This window comes from Anopheles funestus, chromosome 3RL (genome assembly GCF_943734845.2).
Source record: "Anopheles funestus chromosome 3RL, idAnoFuneDA-416_04, whole genome shotgun sequence".
NCBI lineage: Eukaryota > Metazoa > Arthropoda > Insecta > Diptera > Culicidae > Anopheles > Anopheles funestus.
The window spans coordinates 7,474,424-7,493,987 of record NC_064599.1 but is presented as its reverse complement, the minus strand read 5'-3'; the positions used below and the strand labels follow the sequence as shown (position 1 = coordinate 7,493,987).

General features: G+C 44.8%; 7 protein-coding genes across 13 annotated transcripts; 3 read left to right on the top strand and 4 right to left on the bottom strand.

Moving 5' to 3' along the window:
- The first annotated feature begins 217 nt into the window (after positions 1-217).
- Positions 218-1,746, top strand: LOC125769883 (dnaJ homolog subfamily C member 8). The gene is made up of 3 exons (XM_049438850.1): positions 218-439; positions 526-846; positions 924-1,746. Exons 1-3 carry the CDS (start codon positions 386-388, stop codon positions 1,335-1,337), a joined length of 789 nt encoding a protein of 262 aa, XP_049294807.1. The 5' UTR covers positions 218-385; the 3' UTR covers positions 1,338-1,746.
- Positions 1,687-3,630, bottom strand: LOC125769882 (S-phase kinase-associated protein 2). Its single transcript, XM_049438849.1, has 4 exons — positions 3,095-3,630; positions 2,400-3,026; positions 2,157-2,316; positions 1,687-2,093 (listed from the first exon to the last, which is right to left on the bottom strand). The coding sequence occupies exons 1-4, from the start codon at positions 3,288-3,290 to the stop codon at positions 1,907-1,909; spliced, it is 1,170 nt and encodes a 389-aa protein (XP_049294806.1). The 5' UTR covers positions 3,291-3,630; the 3' UTR covers positions 1,687-1,906.
- A 77-nt stretch (positions 3,631-3,707) lies between these two features.
- On the bottom strand, positions 3,708-5,065 carry LOC125769880 (RNA-binding region-containing protein 3). The gene has a single exon (XM_049438847.1). The coding sequence runs from the start codon at positions 4,946-4,948 to the stop codon at positions 3,737-3,739; it is 1,212 nt and encodes a 403-aa protein (XP_049294804.1). The 5' UTR covers positions 4,949-5,065; the 3' UTR covers positions 3,708-3,736.
- Positions 5,066-5,083: 18 nt separating this feature from the next.
- Positions 5,084-6,493, top strand: LOC125769881 (evolutionarily conserved signaling intermediate in Toll pathway, mitochondrial). The gene is made up of 2 exons (XM_049438848.1): positions 5,084-6,073; positions 6,142-6,493. Exons 1-2 carry the CDS (start codon positions 5,191-5,193, stop codon positions 6,438-6,440), a joined length of 1,182 nt encoding a protein of 393 aa, XP_049294805.1. The 5' UTR covers positions 5,084-5,190; the 3' UTR covers positions 6,441-6,493.
- A 46-nt stretch (positions 6,494-6,539) lies between these two features.
- Positions 6,540-9,413, bottom strand: LOC125769875 (GTP-binding protein 2). 4 transcript variants are annotated; one of them, XM_049438834.1, is made up of 3 exons: positions 9,327-9,413; positions 7,043-8,550; positions 6,540-6,974 (listed from the first exon to the last, which is right to left on the bottom strand). In XM_049438834.1, the coding sequence occupies exons 2-3, from the start codon at positions 8,543-8,545 to the stop codon at positions 6,690-6,692; spliced, it is 1,788 nt and encodes a 595-aa protein (XP_049294791.1). In that variant the 5' UTR covers positions 8,546-8,550; positions 9,327-9,413; the 3' UTR covers positions 6,540-6,689. The 4 variants fall into 4 exon arrangements, with proteins under 4 accessions (XP_049294791.1, XP_049294790.1, XP_049294792.1 ...); XM_049438833.1 differs by lacking the exon at positions 9,327-9,413 and adding an exon at positions 9,114-9,320; XM_049438835.1 differs by lacking the exon at positions 9,327-9,413 and adding an exon at positions 9,205-9,320.
- A 135-nt stretch (positions 9,414-9,548) lies between these two features.
- On the top strand, positions 9,549-13,910 carry LOC125769874 (TATA element modulatory factor). Of its 3 annotated transcripts, none has more exons than XM_049438832.1 (4): positions 9,549-9,969; positions 10,077-10,405; positions 10,477-13,367; positions 13,436-13,910. In XM_049438832.1, the coding sequence occupies exons 2-4, from the start codon at positions 10,141-10,143 to the stop codon at positions 13,688-13,690; spliced, it is 3,411 nt and encodes a 1,136-aa protein (XP_049294789.1). In that variant the 5' UTR covers positions 9,549-9,969; positions 10,077-10,140; the 3' UTR covers positions 13,691-13,910. The 3 variants fall into 3 exon arrangements, with proteins under 3 accessions (XP_049294789.1, XP_049294787.1, XP_049294788.1); XM_049438830.1 differs by having other exon boundaries at positions 9,549-9,982; XM_049438831.1 differs by having other exon boundaries at positions 9,549-9,982; positions 10,045-10,405.
- A 544-nt stretch (positions 13,911-14,454) lies between these two features.
- Positions 14,455-18,335, bottom strand: LOC125769878 (tubulin beta chain-like). Of its 2 annotated transcripts, none has more exons than XM_049438840.1 (6): positions 17,924-18,335; positions 16,707-16,941; positions 16,400-16,629; positions 15,657-15,824; positions 15,166-15,430; positions 14,455-15,100 (listed from the first exon to the last, which is right to left on the bottom strand). In XM_049438840.1, exons 1-6 carry the CDS (start codon positions 17,978-17,980, stop codon positions 14,706-14,708), a joined length of 1,350 nt encoding a protein of 449 aa, XP_049294797.1. In that variant the 5' UTR covers positions 17,981-18,335; the 3' UTR covers positions 14,455-14,705. The 2 variants fall into 2 exon arrangements, with proteins under 2 accessions (XP_049294797.1, XP_049294796.1); XM_049438839.1 differs by lacking the exon at positions 15,657-15,824 and adding an exon at positions 15,942-16,109 and having other exon boundaries at positions 17,924-18,334.
- Between the last annotated feature and the right edge of the window lie 1,229 nt (positions 18,336-19,564).

Genomic DNA, 19,564 nt, shown 5'->3' with positions numbered 1-19,564 from the left:
CTGACATTTGCTCGAGGGAGTTTTTCAACTTAAAATAAAATATGAAACATTTATCAAGTTTATCCTGTATACATAGGTATAAACTAGCGTCGAATAAATATTAATTACAAAACTATCAAGATATAGTACGTGGATGCACAGAGGAGCAAAACAAACTTGAATTCTATACGAGTGCATTGCTACAACTTCCAATATTTGTTTGACATTTGCTCATGTGTCAATTTTGCATTTGCAAGAACACTGCCTAAGGAAAACAGATGAAAAAATCAACACCAAGCTACGGCTAGTCAAAACACAGAACGAAATAAACAAAAAGCCTCTTCTCTCCGGAGAAAACGACCGAATCCTGCGTGCTCGTGTCGATTCAAGCTATATTCTTTGAAAGATGGCACAGGGCAGTCGAAATGAGGAGCAAACGTTCAACGAATTTTACACCGAGGTAAGCGATTGTGAAGGTGCGCAATGTTGCGATATCGGACAGGTACTAAACTACCCTCCGCGGGTATTCCGCTATTCTTCCCGTAGGTGAAAGAAATAGAAAAGCGCGATTCAGTCCTTACATCCAAACAGCAAATCGATCGGTTACTGCGCCCGGGTGCAACCTATTTCAACCTGAACCCGTTCGAGGTGCTACAGCTCGACTGTGACACACCGCTGGAGCAGATAAAGAAAAAATATCGCAGCCTATCGATACTGGTACATCCGGACAAGAACCCGGACAACCTAGATCGCGCACAACAAGCTTTCGAAATCATCAGCAAAGCGTACAAGACGCTCGAGAACGAAGCAACGCGCAAAAAATGTCTCGAAGTCTATGAAGAGGCGAAGGACCGCACCGATATGATGGTAAGCAAGAACAGCGGAACATTTGCCTGGATGACGTTTGAAAGCTTTGCTAACGCACTACTTGCACCGTATTTCAGATTGCAGAAAAGAAGAAAAAGCTGAAGAAGGAAGGCAAGTACGACGGTGTGCCGGAAGATGATCCAGCCAAGTACAAACACGCCATCTACGTAATGGTGATGAAGCTGTTCGCCGATATCGAAAGACGCCGGCAACAACTAGAGGTGCGCGATATGGAAGAACGTAAGCGCAAAAGGGAGGCAGAGATCGAGGAAGAGGAACAGCGCGATTTGCAGAAGGAATGGCAGAAGAATTTTGAAGAATCCCGCCAGAGTCGTGTCAACAGTTGGCACACGTTCCAGGCCGGTTCATCCACCTCGTCCTCGTCGTCGTCCTCCACCGCAGCGACGGCTACGACGGTCAAGAGCAAAAAATCGAAAAAAGCCAAGTACACCTCGTTCAACCCACCGAAAATCAAACCAGAAACCCGATAGACTTAGGAGCGGAGTTATCAAAGCCGCAGCTAATCGTCCGCGGCGTGCATAGCTGATGCAGAAATATGGAATTTAATTTTAATACTGCCTTCTTCGCAGAATCACCTCTGCCACATTCACTGCATGTCTATTTGTCGCGGTGGAAGATGGTTCCTGAACAACAATTCCTTCAAACGTTCTTCTGGGTGGTAGTGTACATCTTTCTACAGAATAGTGAGCAACGGTTGTTTTATGTTTCATTTTGAAGATAGATAAAAAGGATTTGTAAGGACGTTTTGTAACCCCATCCCACTAAATAGGTTATGCAAACTTTGTGAACCGAATGAGAAGCGAACAAGAGTTTGTTTGCAAAAAAAAAACAATTAAGCTTTTGTGACAGAATAAAACGTAAATGTATCTTGACCATCAACGTGCATTGCTCCATCCTTTCCTTCGCATCCGAACAAACAACAATCGAAGGAATAAAATCATATCTGTTTATTGCGTTTGCAACGTAGAATGATATTCCGGTGCCAATCTTAGCATTCTTTTCACTTTGATGCTTTTTTGCTGTCAACCACATTTCACTTTTAATCACGCGTTCTGAGGCCCCAGATCGATGTTCTTTTCGTGCCAACTGTGGGCCGTGCAATGGAACTGTGATAATACTTATTGATTCCAATGTCGCGCAACGAGTGCTTCAGTGTTTCGATCGCATGGTCGGAAACTAGGCCAAATAAATCCAAAAACCGTAACGTTTTTAGCTCCGACAAATTCCTACAATTAAAAGGACATGTTGTCATGTGAAACCAAACAGAATAAACACAACAGAATACTTACAAATAAGAAGTTACAGGAATATTGTAACATCGCGATAACGACAGGTACTCTATCTTGCGTGTTTTACATAGCGTTCTTATTGTTGCATCTGTAAGCTGTGTACAATCGGATAGATCCAACGCTACTAGACGTTGACAGCGTTTCGTTAACACCGCCACCGCTACGCAGCAAAAAAAAGAAAATGAAAAAGTAATAAATTAGTTCCAATCGTCAGTATCTCTTTTTTGAAAGCTCAGTACTTACCCTCATCGTACAACGTGGTACGGCATCCCGCTATGTTTAGGTGCGAAATCTGTGGTGTTAGATTTTGTACCAGCTCCTGAACTGCTTCGAGGGTTAAATTGGTCCAGCTTACATTCAAGCTGAACAGTTTCGTTAACGCTTTTGCCATCGAGTGCATCCCATCCGCATCAATGCCTGAGCACATGGTAAGATTCAATGATTCTAGCCGCCGATTCTCGGCTATTTCCGCACAAATTCCACCATCAAGGGGAACGTTCTCTAGGCTAAGCTTGACCAGCGCCCGGCAATTAGATAGCAGCGCTCGCAGGACAGGTATGCTGATCGTACACATGCTGAGATCCAAATATTGTACCTTTATCCCTGGGGGAATGTCCAGACAGCTGTCCGAAATGGGTTCGACGATGTATGTTTGCGCTAGGCGTAGCACAACAACGCCACGACTAACCACCTCTACCAACCCGTTAAACTGAAGCATTCGATTGCTGAGATCTAACCTATACCAAAGCGTTTCGTCCTTCGCCACCCGGTAGAACCGACGGTTCACTTCGCCACAGGCAAGTAGTGTCTTTTTGGGAACCCATTTCAGTATGTGCAGCAACACTTCGTCGGACAGTAGGTTGAAAGGATCTACAAAGTGATTAGATGTAAGCAGGGATATTCATCTTGTTGAAGATTGGTTCGACTACAATACTCACTGTCATTTGCTTCTACTGTCCTATGTTGGTGCTCCTTGCGGTACAGGAAAAAAGTGTCCTCGTTACCGTGTGCAATAGCTTTATTTTGTTCTTCCAACGGATCATCGCTTGTTGTGTTCAGTTTACACGATCGTGGGATAACATTATTGGAAACGTTTGTTAGTGGAAGCCTTTCTTTACTTGATGGTGGATCCATGTTAAAAGAAAAGCTTTTTGTGCGCGGGGTCGATTTCGTATCGATATTAAACCATACACATATGTAGGTCAATTATTTTCACCGATCCTCGCACAAAACTCGTGTTTGCTCGGAAGAAGTACACAACGAAATGGTTTGTTGTTTTCATTCTACTGCCGCGCTTTATGACATTTTACCTACAATACTGAGCACAAGGCTACTAAAGCAAAGGTGTGCTCTACATTCAACGGCAACGGGATTTTTAAATGCTGCCCAAAGCTGATCAAACTTTTAAATAAAATATATTTTATGATTATTCTTTCCACGCAAGCTTGTAATAGTTGATTTTCTAAAACATTTTGACCTTACGAGCTTTTGATTATTGCAAATTGAATTGCTGTACGTATCACAGGAAGGGATCTTAAGAAATCCAGGGCATTCTTTTATCACATAATTTATTATGCTTCTCACGAACTCTTTGCATAAGAAACTACCACAGGTTTGTCCTTTAAAATGTACCCATTCACTGTGTTCATTGCTCGCTCAATACATTTCTGAAATCTTTTGCTACTAGGCAAATCTTCATCCGCCTCTACAGGAACGAAAGTCACAAAAGCTTGGCCCTTCATTCTTCCCGTTTTCATCAACCTTACGTCCATAGTTTTGAGCAGTTCCGAACCTTGGAAGAAAATGCTAAACAGTGCTATTAGATCCTCTTCCGCCACTTGTTTGGAGAGATTCCTAATGTACAGCTTGTTGGTCGGTTCTCCTGGGCTGTAGCTTTGGAAAACATTCAATGTTTTTCGTTGCTCGTCAGGAATTCGGTTGCTTAAAATATCATCCATCGAAAGTGTGGGAGCCTCTTCCTGGGTGGATGGTATAATCTCCGGTGATGCTAAAACCGTATCGCTGCAAACGTTTCCTTGTGGTGGTGGTGCCGTCAGTGATGCTCCGGAAATGTTTATTTCTAGTTTGGCCTTTTTCTGTGACTTCTGCATGATTTGTTGTTCTACCATAGAAGGGTCATAATTGACTACCTTCATTGTGCGTTTTAACAAGTTAAAGGTTGCTTTTGTCTTTCTAGTACTGCTTAATTCAGAATCCGATTCAAGCTCAGATTCCTCTTCCGACAAACTAGCTGGATGTGTTTGGAGACTTTCTTCCGGCGCTATGGGTGTGATTGGGTCCGTTTTCTGTCGACTTTCAAACGGTGGTTTCAGGTTCATTTTGTTCATCAAATGTAGCGTCTGATAGTAGAGTGCAGTGTTCGAAGCAAGCTCGTTGGTGATGTTTTCCAATATTTCCGGCGACGATTTGGGGTACCGGTATGAAAGATGTGACGGTGGGAATCCTTCAAATGCGACCGGAAAACATCTCTCCTCGGAGCTGACGACGGTATTACGTTTTGTAGCTTCTTTCCACGAGGGATGGGTTGAGATTGGCTCGGCTTCATTCGAATACTCTACTTTTAATCGGTGTGTTTTGATCAGCAGCTGATGTAAGCGTGCAATCACTAGCCGTGCTTCCGAATCGTTGTCTACACTTACAATCGCACCGTCAGCGTTTCTACGTTTGATAAAGCGAACCGTTTCCAATCCGAAGAGATGTAAAAACTCCCGCACGTCGACGCTTGTAAATATGGGAGGGAAATTGAATATTCTCAACGCGATCGACGTCATGGTTGGCGCGCGTTTTGATCACACTTGCAACAACAAAAAATGTAAACAACGTAGGCGCCGAAATAATAGCAATAGCAATAGAAGGCATCAGCTGACTGTCAATCGGTTATTATCGTGCTTTGTTTACCTTGATTCGTTCTGACAGCAGAATGTTATGCCATTTTCACGCAATACCATTTTGCGGCAATTTGTATTTCGTTTTTGTGAAAGGTTTTGATTTGAAATATTAGTTACCGGCAGATATGTTTCTAACGAGATATCTTCGATGGCCGATGGGCGTCCTGAAGCACCCGGTACGATTAGCCATACCGTTCCGACAGTGCAGCACACAATCGAAAGAAGGAACGGCGGATGATGGTAATCCGAGCGACAAGAAAAGCTTAATCGTTCGCACGAACCTGTTCGAATCGGCGGCCAAAAAGGACAAACAAACGTACATAGAGATGGTGAAAATATTTGAAAAGCGTAGCGTACACCGGCGTAATCACGTTGAATTCATTTATGCCGCTTTGCGCCACATGGAAGAGTTTGGCGTGAACAAGGACATTGCTGTGTACAAAGCACTGATCGACGTCATGCCCAAGGGCAAGTTCATACCGACGAATATTTTTCAGGCCGAGTTTATGCACTATCCGCGCCAACAGCAGTGCATTATAGATCTGCTGGAACAAATGGAGGATAACGGTGTGATGCCCGATTACGAGATGGAAGCGATGCTGATCAACGTATTCGGCAAGAAGGGACACCCGGTGCGGAAGTACTGGCGCATGATGTACTGGATGCCAAAGTTTAAAAATCTATCACCGTGGTTGCTGCCGAATCCGGTACCGGACGACACATTCGAACTAGCCCGGTTAGCAGTTGAGCGTATGTGTTCGATTGATCCACGCAGTAAAGTTGAAATATTTGACACAAAAACGGTGGAGAACGCGCTCGACCATACGTGGGTTGTTAGTGGACAGAGCGTTGAACAATCGGAACTACTGGAGGCTCATAATAAGGAGGAACCGATCTATATAGAGGGTCCATTTGTGATATGGTTACGAAATCGTTGCATCAGCTATTACATACTAAAGAGTGCCCCGAAACCTTTGGAACCGATTGAACAAACGGAGGACCCGGATGGTAAGGAAGACAAGAGGGGAAATTATTATCGAACGAACACTTACTAATTGTGGTTTCTTTTTCTAAAGATGTTAGCAATCTGCACAATCCCTACATTGGACTAGATTTGCGGTTTCGCAAAGGACAACGATTTGGGTCAGCAGTGAGCACACGCCGGCGCTCAGTTCACGAGCAGGATGACGGCATCATCTATGCCATCTGTTGCACTGGAACTTCCACCAAGGATTCGCTACTGTCCTGGATACGGTTACTAGAGAAACAGAACGGCAACGGAGCATTATCTTCGCTTGCTGTGTTGTTTAAATTTACTTCCCCCACGGCTGAAGTGACTGTTTCCGATGGAAATTCCAACACGGTACAACATTAGCTGTAGATACACAACTATTTGCTATAAATAGAATCAAAGTAAACCATGGTAAACTCCTGAGGTAATAGCAATTTCTAGCGCTAGATGACAACGCTCTGGTCAACATGTTTAAAATCACAGAAATTTTATTTCCAATTCAATCGTCACGCTAAGTTCAGGTTATTCATACGTCATTTTATACATTCATGTAAGTTGTAACGGTGCAATCGACGTTACATGCAAGTTAGTTAGTTAGGTTTCTGCACAGCCCTAGCCGGTGGAGTTGAGTGGTTTTTTCAGCGGGAATACCTGCGTTACCTTCCCGATGCCTTTGCTGGTACCTTCACGAAATAGTATTCGCATCCCGGGACGGACGTACTCCGGATGTCGCACGAACCGGAACAGTACCGAGGCGGATTGGTTTGTACCGATGCCCGTGTCCCCGGCGCCCATGATACCCTCGATGATGGCCGTCTGGCGAATGCTACCGATGTGTACGGTAGTCTGAAATCCTTTAAAGATTCGTGTTGCGTGAAACAACACGGACACTTGTGCCTACAGCAACAAGAAGAGATGGATTAGTAGATGGATCAGTAGTGTTATCAGCGAAATCGTTACCATACCTGAAAGAAGAAGCACCCACAGGCTACATCATTGCTTTCATAGTCTGGCAGTATGACCATTCCGCTGCGTAGCGCAGGCATTGGCTCGACGGTGCTGAAGGACAGTGAAGCACTTTGACCCGCTCGCACCACACGGCATGGTGCTTTGTTGCGGTGAATCGTTTGGACGGTGACCGAAAAGAACGACCCGTCCTGTAACGGGCCCACCTTCACCTGGCTGTTCTCGGTGAGTACGCCCTTGCAGAGCAGCCCGCCGGCCACGGTTCCCACCTCGGAGACGCGAAATATTTCATCAATCTGAAACTCGATCGGCTGCTGCTCGAGCCGTTCCTTCTCCGCGTTGCTAATGCCCGGCGACAGCACGTACAGATACTGGATGAGCAAATCCAGCCCGGCGCCGGTCACATTCGACACACAAAAGATGGGCACGATCTGTTCCACGCTTTGGTGCGCGTTCGCGTTCAGCACGTCGTCCTGGTTGGCAATTAAGTACGGTACCTTCCGGTATCCGATCGAGGTGAGCAAATTCTTCAGCTCGAACAGGATCGGTTCGGGCGGAGCGAGATCAATCTTCGTGACGATAATCGAGAACGATATGTCCAGCGCGTGAATAATCGCCAGATGCTCCCGTGTCATGTTGCTAATGTTACCGGCCGCTATCACAATCAGCGCATGGTGCGGACAGTACCCGGACAGGGCCTGTACGGTCGTTTTCAGATAGCGCCGGTGCCCGGCCAAATCCATGAAGGTGACGAGCTTCGTCGACCGGTCGCTGATCTCTTCCGCCGTCATCATCTCGTTGTACTTGTAGTTAATAACGCTGCCCTCCGCATCGAAGCCAAGCGTTTCGTGTGATATGCAGGACGTACGGCCTGTTTGTATTTCGTGCATGTGCCGGAACATGTTTAACCGTGCCAGTCCACGCCCGTTGTCGAATTCGCCCTGCGTTAGCACCCCGATCAGGGTTGACTTACCCGCATCGGCACCGCCCAGCACAGCGACACGCACCTCTATGTTGTGCTGATCGTCGGGAATTTTGCGCACCAGCACCTCCACGACGCTTCGATGGTCGGCTAGACTTTTCCGCCGCAGGATGCTGGTCGAAGCGTCCAGCTTTCGGGCCATCTGGTTGAGCGTGTGCAACGACACGGTCATATCCTCATCGTTCAGTCCGTGCAGATGGCCCGAATCGGATACACCGATTTCGTAGATTGCTTCACCGTTTCCTTCCCGCAACCGCCATTTCATCTGTGTCACCAGATGCTCGAACCGTTGCTTCGAAGGATTGATCAGCTTTAGTTTGTACTCAATGTTGCCCAGCTGGGGCTCGGGCGGCAGGAAGCCACGGTTGAAGTCGATACCCTTCAGCTCCAGCTCGTTGCTGCTGTATATGATGGTTTCGATCCGCTCGTTACTATCGTCATCATTCCCATTCCGCAGGTCGGAGTCGCTGTTCGAACCCGATGACGGTGACGGGTCGAAAAGGTCAAAAAATGAGTCCATCGAAACTGTTGGAGCATGTGTAGTAGCGGTCGTAGAGTTCCACCGCAGCGAGTCGTCATCGACAGTGCAAAAAGATTCGTTTTTTTCGTTTTCCAAGAATAGTAAAACCGCAAGAGAATGAAAGAGAACCGAACGTGTAAAGGTTAGTACGGGGGAGCTAAAAACACAAAACACACATAGGAGAGGGCGCGATATAGAAGCGCAACACACATAAATAAAACTTATTTCTACCGAGATAAAACGCCTCGGTCGACCTTCACAGCGGAAGAATAAGAAGGGCTTGCTCATATGCTTTCACTGTTGCAACGCACTGAACCACTTTGCATCAGCGTTGCAATCGATTTCATCATAATTATTTATCAACAAGCACAATGGCACGTTCACTTTTTTTGTTGCGACAGCCAAGCCTTCTACCAATAGGTGATCTGCTTCCCCCGCCTAAAAGCAGCACGGCACAGCTTCTAAACTCGTCCACGAACCACCAACAGGGCGGGCAAGGCGTTATTTCACAACAGCGTTTTTATTAAGAAAGCGAAACAAACACGGCCAAGAAGAAACAAAAACGTACCAAAATAGAAAATTTTCTTTGTTGATAAACACACGGATGAGTTTAAAACATCAACAACACAATAAACACCTCGATGGGGAAGTCAATGCACCTTCAAATATTGGACATTTGTAGCTCGCCCGTCCGTGGAAACCAATAGTCGCAACCGGATAGGTAAAATTCGTTCGAACAAAAGTGGCTAGCAAGTACAATTCGGGTATTGAATTCACCTACCCTATTTTGTGTGCGCTCCACACGTATGCGATATTTTTACACTTGATATTTTTTCTTCAGAGTTTGTAGAAACAAGGTGTATATTTTGACCAACACATTCATACATTTCCCAGACGAACACTACTGCACGCTGCTTGACATTTTCCATGCCAAACTTCGGGACATGCACAAGGTGCTTACAATGTACCAGGGTGCCAGCTGAAGTACAGGGTTTGATTCCAGGTGGCAAAATACGGGCCATTTTCAAAGATTTTAGGGTGTCAATCAATAATACTGTGAACAGAGTCAATTTCATACTGCACCATTTCCAACGAGCGGGAAGCATTCCAGATCTACCCCAAAGCAATCCATTTCAATTTGAAAACAATGCAGAGTTTGATCAACTTTGAGCAAAAAACCCTGTATCACTGAGCCACCCTGTATTACCAGATCCACATACACCTTGGTTGGGGTCATTTTTGGCATACCTGTGTCATGGTTTGTTTACGTTTTGTACGTTCATTGTAGGTGTGATTTTATCAAATTACTGCATTATTAAAGTGATTGTTAAGAAAAATGCATGCAGTGAATGTGATTTACAGAAGTTCGAATAGTTAGGAATGGTGTGCTGTGCTGTACTTTTTAGATTTGTGAAAATTAGAAGGTGAAAAGCAGAAGTGAGCGTCTCCTTGATAGGAGGATTCCCTCAACTAATCATGATACTGATTAGCTTACGTAGCTATGTGGCAATATTTACTTTTTTCTACGCAGTTATAATCATCAACTAGGCACAAATTTGCAATACAAGCGCTTATTAAACACAAACTGAGAAAACATGAGCTGGTTTGATACGACGGGCATAGCCAATTTGGCGAAAAATGCACTTAAAGAGGCGCAAAAACAGATTGATAAAGCGCTTGATATCAAAGATGAAGAAGAAACAGTGGGTCTGTCTGAGACAGGTACTTCTGCAGAAGATAGTGACGATGATATGGTAAGGAACACCCCTACCCAGTCCGACGTTTCTACCAACCCAGTGGCTGTAAGCAATAGTAAAATCGCATCTAACACGCTAAGCACGTCTTTTGAGGCAACTGATGGTAAGCGATTAAACATTTACAGCAAGTGAAATACAGCTGGGTTATCAGTTTCTGATTGTTTTCCTCCGCAGGCTCGTTTTTCGATCAACCGGCTAACAATTCCAGCACCGTCACCAAACCACCATCCAGCTTGAAGTGTAGAAGTTTTGAAGATTCAAAAAATGCCACTATGTTAAGTTCACCGGCCACTGAAGTTGATACCTCAGAGTCAATTGAAGTGTTAACACCCGTCACTAATTCCGGTTCGGCCCTCACATCGCCCAGTCGACGATCATCTGGAGCAAACACGATGCATGATGATGAAGAATCCGAATCGATTGAAGTTATCGGTACCCTCGAAATGTCACCAATTGCTACGCCAGAATCGATAGATACAACCGAACCAAACAAATACGCCGAAACACATCAGGATCAGCCGGCCAGTGTCTTACCAAATCATCGTGAGAAAGACGAGGATGAGCTAAGCGTTGAGGACGATTCCATTTCCAATACACTGTCCGAACAAACGATCACCGTTCTGGAAAGTGATGTAAATTTACTGCCCATTACGGTGGCTCCGGGTCGTAGCAAGCATCAGTTTTCAATTTCCAATACGCTGCCCGTAAACGTTGTTAGTGTTGAGTGTCAGGCACTGAACAAATCAGGCGAGAAGTGTACCGATTCGGTTGCGCAATCAAGTTCACTTTCAGCGAACACCTATTCGGAAGCAAAACCTGTCACAGAAACGAAATCGGAACATGGCTTGGAGCAGAGCTATGAGAGCATCGAATCACAAACACAAATATCTGATATGGCACACAGTTTTGAGGAAATAAGATCCGGAAGCAATGATATGGATGGTCATACAACGGCAAGCAGCTCGACAGTGCAACTCGAAAACTCAGGACAATTCTCTGATGCGGTATTGGAATCGCCGGATGGTCCCGGGTGTAGTCAAAGTTTGTTTCAAAGTTTAGGTGACGATGAGATCGAAACAACTACTTCCTCTGATATAGAGATCATCTCTAGCCCGAATGGGGGCGATTCTAGTAGTACCCATAGCGGAGCCTATCGCACCAGCCCACTGAAGATAAGCGATGGAAAGGGTGAAAATTTTGACATGCTGCTAATCAAAAAACGACGCGGGCATACGCGCGAACCATCTGAAATTTCCGTCAACAGTGGCAATAGTGACGATTCGGGCCATTTGCCCGAAACGGAACGGTTAATGCGACGGCTAGTTGAGGTATCGGAAACACTTGAACAACGCGAATACAGGCTGGTAGAACTTGGAAGACAAAACGCAGAACTCACTGAACAAAACTTTCAGTTAACAGCACAACTTGAAAGCAAAGCTAAACGGGACGGAGCATCGGATCCAGATGGGTATATGCAGCGTTTATCTGCACTGGAGCGTAAATTTCAGCAATCCATTCGTGAAAAGGAAAATCTAAAATCGAAACTTGAAGCGCTCAGAACGGAAGCTAAGGAAAGGGTTGCCAAAAGCGAAATGGATAAAGCACTGGTCGAGCGTGATTTTATGATTAATGAACTGCAGAAGGAAGGTGAAAGTCTTTCGAAGCAAGTACTGCAACATTCAAACATCATTAAGAAATTACGAGCAAAGGAAAAGGAAAGCGATACGCTGATACGCCGACAGTGTGACGAAATCAACGAACTAACGCAAGAGACCGAGCGGCTAAAGCGTTCATTATCGGCAAAGGACGAAGTGGAACGGTCACAGATCGATGCCGTGCACAAGTTAACATCGGAAAAACGTAAACTGGAACGTGAATGTGCCATTCTCAATGGGAATTTAGATGATCAAACACAAAAATATGAAAGTCTCCGCAAATCGTTTGAATGTGCCCGTAAGGAGCTGAATGAAAAGGTGGAATCATGTCAGGATTTGCAGAACAGATTGACGAAACTGCAGAACTGTGAGGCAGAGTATTTGTCTTTCCAAAGAACTAACAAAACGCTGATCGAGCAAATGGAAGAACTGCGTGAACAGCTACGCCGTACGGAGCGGGAAAATGAGCATCGGTTGATTCGCGCAAAGAATGAACACGTGGAACTGTTGCGCCGTCTGGAAGCATCGGAAACGCGTGCCGAGGAGGAAAAAAATGCATCCGCTCTGCTGACGGTGCCGCTGATGAAGCAACTTGAATCGTTGCAGTCCAGCATAAGACACAAGGAACGTATCTGGGAACAACGAGACACTTCCTTTACGCAACAATTGGCGGAAGCGTTAGAACGTGTTAAGTTGATCACGGAGAAGGAAGTGACACAGCGTAATATAATTGCCACCTTGCAGGATCGCATCGTTCAGCTAGAAGAGCGTTTAACGGAAACTCTTATTCAAACGGAAGAGGCGTTAACTAGCTTACAACAAAAAACCCAAGAAACTGAATTACTTGAACAAGAATATCGAAAACGACTGGCAGCATGTGAAGAGAGGCAAGCTTCTCAACGGATGAAGGAATGTGTGCAAAAGCAAGAGGTTTCCACGGAATGTCAACAATCAACATCGTCACCAAATAATGATTGTACAGACAAAGTTATAGCCGAGGAAGTGGGAACATTAGAGGATGATCCTAATGATGGGAAACTACAAGTCGATATTAATGCCACGTTACAGACTGGATTTGCCAGTAGGCATGCGGAGGAGACCTCTCCTACTCCTAGCATGGGCAATTTATCTCTACCAGATTCGCTGAACAGCATTCCATGGAATACGGCCGAAGATAACCACGGTGTAACGTCGGTTGAAAGGAGCGTGCCGCCTGCCGATAGTATAGGTGAGGTTGGATATAATCCATCGATTATGTTCAACAACACGTCACTGCTCGAAACGTTACAGTCGACGCTAAAGCAACGAGACGGTGAGGTATATCAACTGCAATGGGAAGTTTCTCGGTTTCAACAAGAGCGCAACGTGCTTAGTTCGGAAATTTCCAATCTCACTATGGAATTAGATAACGTATGTCTAACTGAATTTAAAAGTGTGTGAAACTGAACATTAATCTCCACCCTTTATGTTACACGCAGGTTCGGGAACGTTTTGAGCGGAGCATTCGTTTGGAGGAGGAACTTAAAGATTTGCAGAACCGGTATGATGCATTGCTCCAGATGTACGGTGAATCGGTAGAAAAAACGGAAGAGTTACAGCTAGATTTATCCGATGTGAAAGAAATGTATAAAATACAGATCGATGATCTGCTAAAGCGACAGCGTGATCTAATTGCTTCTATGAACCATCACCCTTCCTCACTAGCATCACCTTCAGCTGGTAATAACTGCTAAGCTATTGTAATCGTTGCACTATTCCCTTATTTTTAAACTGAATATGTCTAATTGTACCACACGTCTTAGTCTACGGCTGTTTTACCTACTGGTGGATTTTAAATCGATAGGTTTTTAACTTTGTTTGAATTCGTGATATGAAAGCTTAATGTGCAAGTTATCTCCCGAAATCTATTACTACAGATGTTTGGTAAATAAATTAAACTAGATCAGCAAAAAATACGTTGTCTTATTGTCTGCTTCTTTAGTTTTCATAAGACGTTTTACACTGTAATCTTTTCCTAACTAGTAACAAAGATTCCGAGTTCCGATGTGGTGCTTGACAAAACAGCTCATGTCACATATTAAAAATGGATAGAATACACATCGATCAAATGCAATAAATATTGTGTGCTAAAGATACTTCGCATTCAGTATGACTCAAAAGTCGCATAATTTGTCCTCAATTCATTTACGACCCGACAAAGTCGATATGGCGCCGAACGAAAGATAATAAAAGTCGATCGTATCGGTAAAACAGACACGGCAATTGATAAGACGGTTTGAATGTTCTGACAATGCAAGTTGGTGGTGGGTATGTACAAAATTTAAGCTAGCAATATTTCACGCCGGAAAATAAGTGTTTATATTTTACGGTTAAAAAGCACGGGAAGATTGTTATTATCTTATCTTCAAGGTACCCCCGCCGAGGCATTAGAAACAGATATCATTTTCTTAAGATTATATCATTTAGTTCTTTCTATGTACTTCTTGTTAAGAGCAGCTTATTTTTCCGTTGTTATTTTGTGTCAAAAGATACAATCTTATCTAATTTATTGGAATTTCACTTTAAGCAAATCTTACACGGTTTCTCTATTACAAATAAGCCTGTGTTGAAAGTTTAAAGTGTTTTGTTGGTTTAAAATTGTTTGGTACTGGTGGACCATTCGTCCACCGTCGGTGTACACTTTTCTACTAGAAATAGGAACACAAAAGCAAAGGAAAACAACGCTAAAAATAATCACCACTATCGGCACTACTCTTGTTGCTGCTGTTGCTCCTCTTCGGGAATTTCTTCCATCTCGTCATAGTCCTCAACTTCAGCATCCTGATACTGTTGGTACTCGGAGATAAGATCGTTCATGTTTGACTCCGCTTCGGTGAATTCCATCTCATCCATGCCTTCGCCGGTGTACCAGTGCAGGAAAGCTTTCCGTCTGAACATGGCGGTAAACTGTTCCGAGATGCGCTTGAAGATCTCCTGTATTGCCGTGGTATTGCCGATGAAGGTGGCGGACATTTTTAAACCACGTGGTGCAATGTCGCAAACGGCCACCTTCACGTTGTTCGGAATCCACTCAACAAAGTAGCTGCTGTACTTGCTCTGAATGTTCAGCATCTGCTGATCCACCTCCTTCATGGACATTGTGCCTGCAAGATGAAGTTGTTAGCGCACCGTATTCGTTCTGGTTCGTTCATCAACCGAAGGTACGTACCTCGGAAGATGGCCGCACACGTCAGATATCGGCCATGGCGAGGATCGCAAGCGGTCATCATGTTTTTGGCATCGAACAACTGTGCAGTCAGTTCTGGAACCGTTAGGGCACGGTACTGCTGGGATCCTTTCGCCGTTAACGGTGCGAACCCGGGCATGAAGAAGTGAAGACGGGGGAATGGCACCATATTGACTGCCAGCTTCCGAAGGTCAGCATTAAGCTGTCCGGGGAACCGAAGGCACGTTGTCACACCCGACATCGTTACCTGCCGTTACACATTTCGGTGTACAAAAGTGTGGAAAACAGTTAACAGTTGTGATAAGGAGAACGACAAGACACATATCACACTCTGTGCCAACGGCGATGGGCGATGGGAACGTGAGTGACAGAACGGATGTTAGAAAACAGAAAAAAAGATAACGACAAAACAGGCTGCAATCTGGTGGAAGAAGGACACTTCCCCTCTTACCTACTGCAGGAGTGTTACTTACAGAGATTAAATGGTTTAAGTCGTGATAGGTAGGATTGAAGATCCTAAGCGTTCTAAAACAGATGTCATACAGCGCTTCGTTATCTATACAGTTGGTCTGATCGGATGCTTCGATGAGCTGGTGCATCGATAAGGTAGCGTTGTATGGCTCCAAAACTACATCGGACACCTACGCACACGTGCAGAGAGAGAGAGAAAGGGAGGGTGGGGGGAGGGGGGAAGGGAGAGCGGAAAATGGGACGAAAGGGAGAAAAAAACAGTGATCAGAAAAAAGCGCGGTACTTACGGATACCAAGTGATTGAGGTCCCCATAGGTGGGAGAGGATAGCTTAAGCGTTCGGAAGCAGATATCGTACAAAGCTTCGTTGTCGATACAGAACGTGTCGTCCGTGTTTTCGACCAACTGGTGAATGGAGAGCGTTGCATTGTACGGCTCTACTACGGTATCGGATACCTACGGAGGCAATCCACCGGGGAAGGGAAGAGAGAGAGAGAGAGAGAGAGAGAAAAAAAGAACGGGGCCACAGCATAGACAGAAAAACAGATAATCAGAACACTTGGCTTCCTCTCACCATTCGGTATCGGGATTGCCCAGAAGCTGTAAAGCTCCAGCAAAATACTTTGCAAACATTGCATTTCACGGAAGGTTATTTTTCACCCCGATCGATTCGATTTCGATCAGCAGCAAACTGTGCATTGCGTAAAACGATCGTACACGGATCGAGTTTCAGTGCCGTAACATACCTTTGGCGATGGAACGACGGAGAATGTGTTCATGATGCGATCGGGATACTCTTCGCGAATTTTCGATATCAACAGCGTGCCCATGCCGGAACCGGTGCCACCACCGAGCGAATGTGCCAGCTGGAAGCCCTGCAGGCAATCGCACGCTTCCGTCTCCTTGCGAATCACGTCGAGCACATTATCCACCAGCTCGGCACCCTCGGTATAGTGACCTTTGGCCCAGTTGTTACCTACGAGAGCGGAATGGGGGACGGTTTGTTAGCATCCGATGGAACATGATACCGATACGATTCGAGACATTTCTTACCGGCACCCGACTGAGCGTAAACGAAGTTATCCGGCCGGAAGAGGGCACCGTACGGTGACTGCCGGACGGAATCCATGGTGCCCGGTTCCAGATCGACCAGTACCGCACGCGGCACATACTTGTTGCCGTTCACCTCGGTATAGTACACGTCGATACGCTCGAGCTGCAAATCGGTGTCACCATGATAGTGGCCGGTCGGATCAATACCGTGCTCATCGGAGATGATCTCCCAGAACTGTGAAGCATGAAACGAAAGCGAACTCAGTGCGAAACTTTGCAACAAAAATATAGTGCGACCTTGTATCAAATCGTAAATAACTCGTTGCGCTTGCTTATCAGAATGATGGCGCCAAGTCAAGCAGATGACTGATCTGATCGGAATACGCGCGATCTAGTGCTTCGATTCCGTGTTGTTTACTTGTCACATTTGCAACCAAATGGAAACGAATTTCATTCATCTTTTATTGCCTCGATCTGTGTAATAATGTCGTTCCCAATGGTGAATGCTTTAGAACGGCCAACATCCAACATCAGAAACAACAAGTGATCACCAAACGCGGGCGAGGGCATTCATTTAATTGCTGCCCATTGCTGTCAAGGGTTAAGCACTGGTGCTTCCGGACGCAATCACACGTGCTCATACACTCATTCATATGCAAAATGGGGTTTGCAAGCCACGGCAAACCAAGTGGAGCACCAGCAGAGAACAAAAGAAAATGGGAAAGACGAGACGCGGGTTTTTGGTACTTTGGTACGCGGTATTTGGAGACATCGTCGCACCTTGCGACTCGCTTATTAAGCGCTGCAACTACTCGTTCCTTCTTGCTTTCGCTCTTGCGCGCTCTCTTTCCCACTTAACCGCGCGCACCACACGGCCAGACGGTTTCTATAAATACCGGTGCTAGTGTTTAGAACGGAAATACGTTTCGTACACCCTGGCATTCAATTTAGGGGAGACACCATTTTCGAAAAAGGTAGGAACCTCTTCTTTTTTTTCTTCTCGCTGCCACGTCGCACACAGGCCGGCCAAGGCAATGTCCGGCACTAGGCTTGGCGTGATGTACACTTCGACCAAAACATGATTCATTGATAAGATATCACAATCCTTACATAACCACTGATCTGATAAACACTGACGTACGGCGAGTCACGCAAAAAGGTACCATCGCACCCGATATGGGGACGTGGAATGGGAAGAATTGCTGCTTTTGGCGTACCTTGGACCCGATCTGATTACCACACTGGCCAGCCTGAAGATGCACAATTTCCCTCATGATTGTGAAATGTAGAAGAGCGCCACGAAAACGAAAACGGTTACCCGGACGAGCCTAGACGATGACGGTGGTGACGAGGGTTTGTCTTATACTATGTGCGGGTTGTGTTAATCCAATTTTGAAAACGTGCACTTTCTACCACGGTTTGGCCACGGAAACGAACAGGGCGCGGGGTAAATGACGGGAAAGAAACGGTTTTTTTTTTCTAGAGCACACCACCCGTAAGTAGTGCTGCCGTTGCACGATGATTGAAAGGGGGAAGGTGGCACCTGAACGCTGTGGACTCAATTTCCGTGCACTCGCTTCGGGTTCGCGGTTCGCAAGCAACTGATGAACGCGCCACGAACGAATGACACGGCCAAACGCAGCGCGAACGGTTAGCAGTGCGCGCGACACATATACCACCGGTGTGTGGTCCGAACGGTTGGTGCGTTGCTAACCAATACCAGCTAACCTTCGAACGCTAGTGTAGGCACTGTCCCGTAAATACTAATTCCATCACAAATACGACAAACATGCAAAACCGTACGATAATAGCCGGCAGATGATAATGTTATTTTTGGGGTGTTTTTTGTGAAGGCACGTGTTCCACTATCGCAGACGCAACACAAGCTAGATGGATCGAATTGTGGAGGCTGTGATGGTCATGTACCATTTTTCGCATTAGAAAGGAATAGAGGGATTTTTCAGTAAAATATTAATCAATTAATAAAATCAATGTGCACAATAAATTCTTTCCTAACTGGAATGGCAAATAATAACAAGAGCATTGAAGGAAATCACGTTTTGATATCGTAATGTGTTTCAAAATTAATCAAAACCACAACAATACGATCAGAACATGTTCTGCTTGCGCTATCAAAAAATAGATGGCGCTAATGAGTATAACCCATGACATCTTCCCATTCAAATTGGCAGTTGGGGAGCGAAATTTGAAACAATGTTTTGTATCAGTTTGGATTCATTGAAAGTGTTTCTTTTCTCTTGTTTTATACAAACTACTTGTTTTAACGCAACAATTTAAGAGTATTGGCTTAATTAGTTGAAAAAACAAGTGATTTTTTCTGTTTAAATAATTATAAAAAAAATAAAATATACATCAGTAAAATTACTTCTACTGTATTCGTTTACGGAATAGGTGTTAATAACTGTTTATTTAGGTAAGTTCCAAACTAATGCAAAAGCTTTCTGTTTTGTTTTATCATCTAATAGATAAAAGCGAACTTTTGCGCCACGATGTTTACATCAAATATTGTATACAAAAAGCGACTTGACAACAAATGGGAAGACGAAATCTATTTGAATGTATTACACACGCATTTTAACTGCTTTCAGGAATTCGTAGCAGAGATTCGTCTCCTAGGAGTGTAGGAGTTACAATGCACGAATTAGATACGTAAGTAGCAAATGTCTATTTACGAACGAAAAGGATTTTTCCTTACATTTGGGGGAAAATTTTATCTATAATTCCACATAAAAAGAGATACCCTTTGAAGTGCGTCACTAAACACGTTCGTAGATTTCGCATTAGAAAAATTAAACATTGTCCCAAAAACTTGAAAGCAAAGCCCGTCGTACAAGCAA

Coding starts and splice junctions, on each gene's coding strand:
- LOC125769883 (XM_049438850.1), top strand. CDS start 386: ATGGCACAGGGCAGTCGAAATGAGGAGCAAACGTTCAACGAATTTTAC. Junction 440..525: donor TCAACGAATTTTACACCGAG/GTAAGCGATTGT, acceptor TTCTTCCCGTAG/GTGAAAGAAATAGAAAAGCG. Junction 847..923: donor AGGACCGCACCGATATGATG/GTAAGCAAGAAC, acceptor ACCGTATTTCAG/ATTGCAGAAAAGAAGAAAAA.
- LOC125769878 (XM_049438840.1), bottom strand. CDS start 17,980: ATGAGGGAAATTGTGCATCTTCAGGCTGGCCAGTGTGGTAATCAGATC. Junction 15,431..15,656: donor ACTTAAACCATTTAATCTCT/GTAAGTAACACT, acceptor GTGTAACGGCAG/GTAACGATGTCGGGTGTGAC. Junction 15,101..15,165: donor GTGTGCGGCCATCTTCCGAG/GTACGTACCTTC, acceptor TTCATCTTGCAG/GCACAATGTCCATGAAGGAG.
- LOC125769882 (XM_049438849.1), bottom strand. CDS start 3,290: ATGGATCCACCATCAAGTAAAGAAAGGCTTCCACTAACAAACGTTTCC. Junction 3,027..3,094: donor GACAGTAGAAGCAAATGACA/GTGAGTATTGTA, acceptor ATCACTTTGTAG/ATCCTTTCAACCTACTGTCC. Junction 2,317..2,399: donor TACCACGTTGTACGATGAGG/GTAAGTACTGAG, acceptor TTTGCTGCGTAG/CGGTGGCGGTGTTAACGAAA.
- LOC125769874 (XM_049438832.1), top strand. CDS start 10,141: ATGAGCTGGTTTGATACGACGGGCATAGCCAATTTGGCGAAAAATGCA. Junction 10,406..10,476: donor GTCTTTTGAGGCAACTGATG/GTAAGCGATTAA, acceptor TTTCCTCCGCAG/GCTCGTTTTTCGATCAACCG. Junction 13,368..13,435: donor TCACTATGGAATTAGATAAC/GTATGTCTAACT, acceptor TGTTACACGCAG/GTTCGGGAACGTTTTGAGCG.
- LOC125769881 (XM_049438848.1), top strand. CDS start 5,191: ATGTTTCTAACGAGATATCTTCGATGGCCGATGGGCGTCCTGAAGCAC. Junction 6,074..6,141: donor ACAAACGGAGGACCCGGATG/GTAAGGAAGACA, acceptor CTTTTTCTAAAG/ATGTTAGCAATCTGCACAAT.
- LOC125769875 (XM_049438834.1), bottom strand. CDS start 8,545: ATGGACTCATTTTTTGACCTTTTCGACCCGTCACCGTCATCGGGTTCG. Junction 6,975..7,042: donor GTGGGTGCTTCTTCTTTCAG/GTATGGTAACGA, acceptor TTGTTGCTGTAG/GCACAAGTGTCCGTGTTGTT.
- LOC125769880 (XM_049438847.1), bottom strand. CDS start 4,948: ATGACGTCGATCGCGTTGAGAATATTCAATTTCCCTCCCATATTTACA.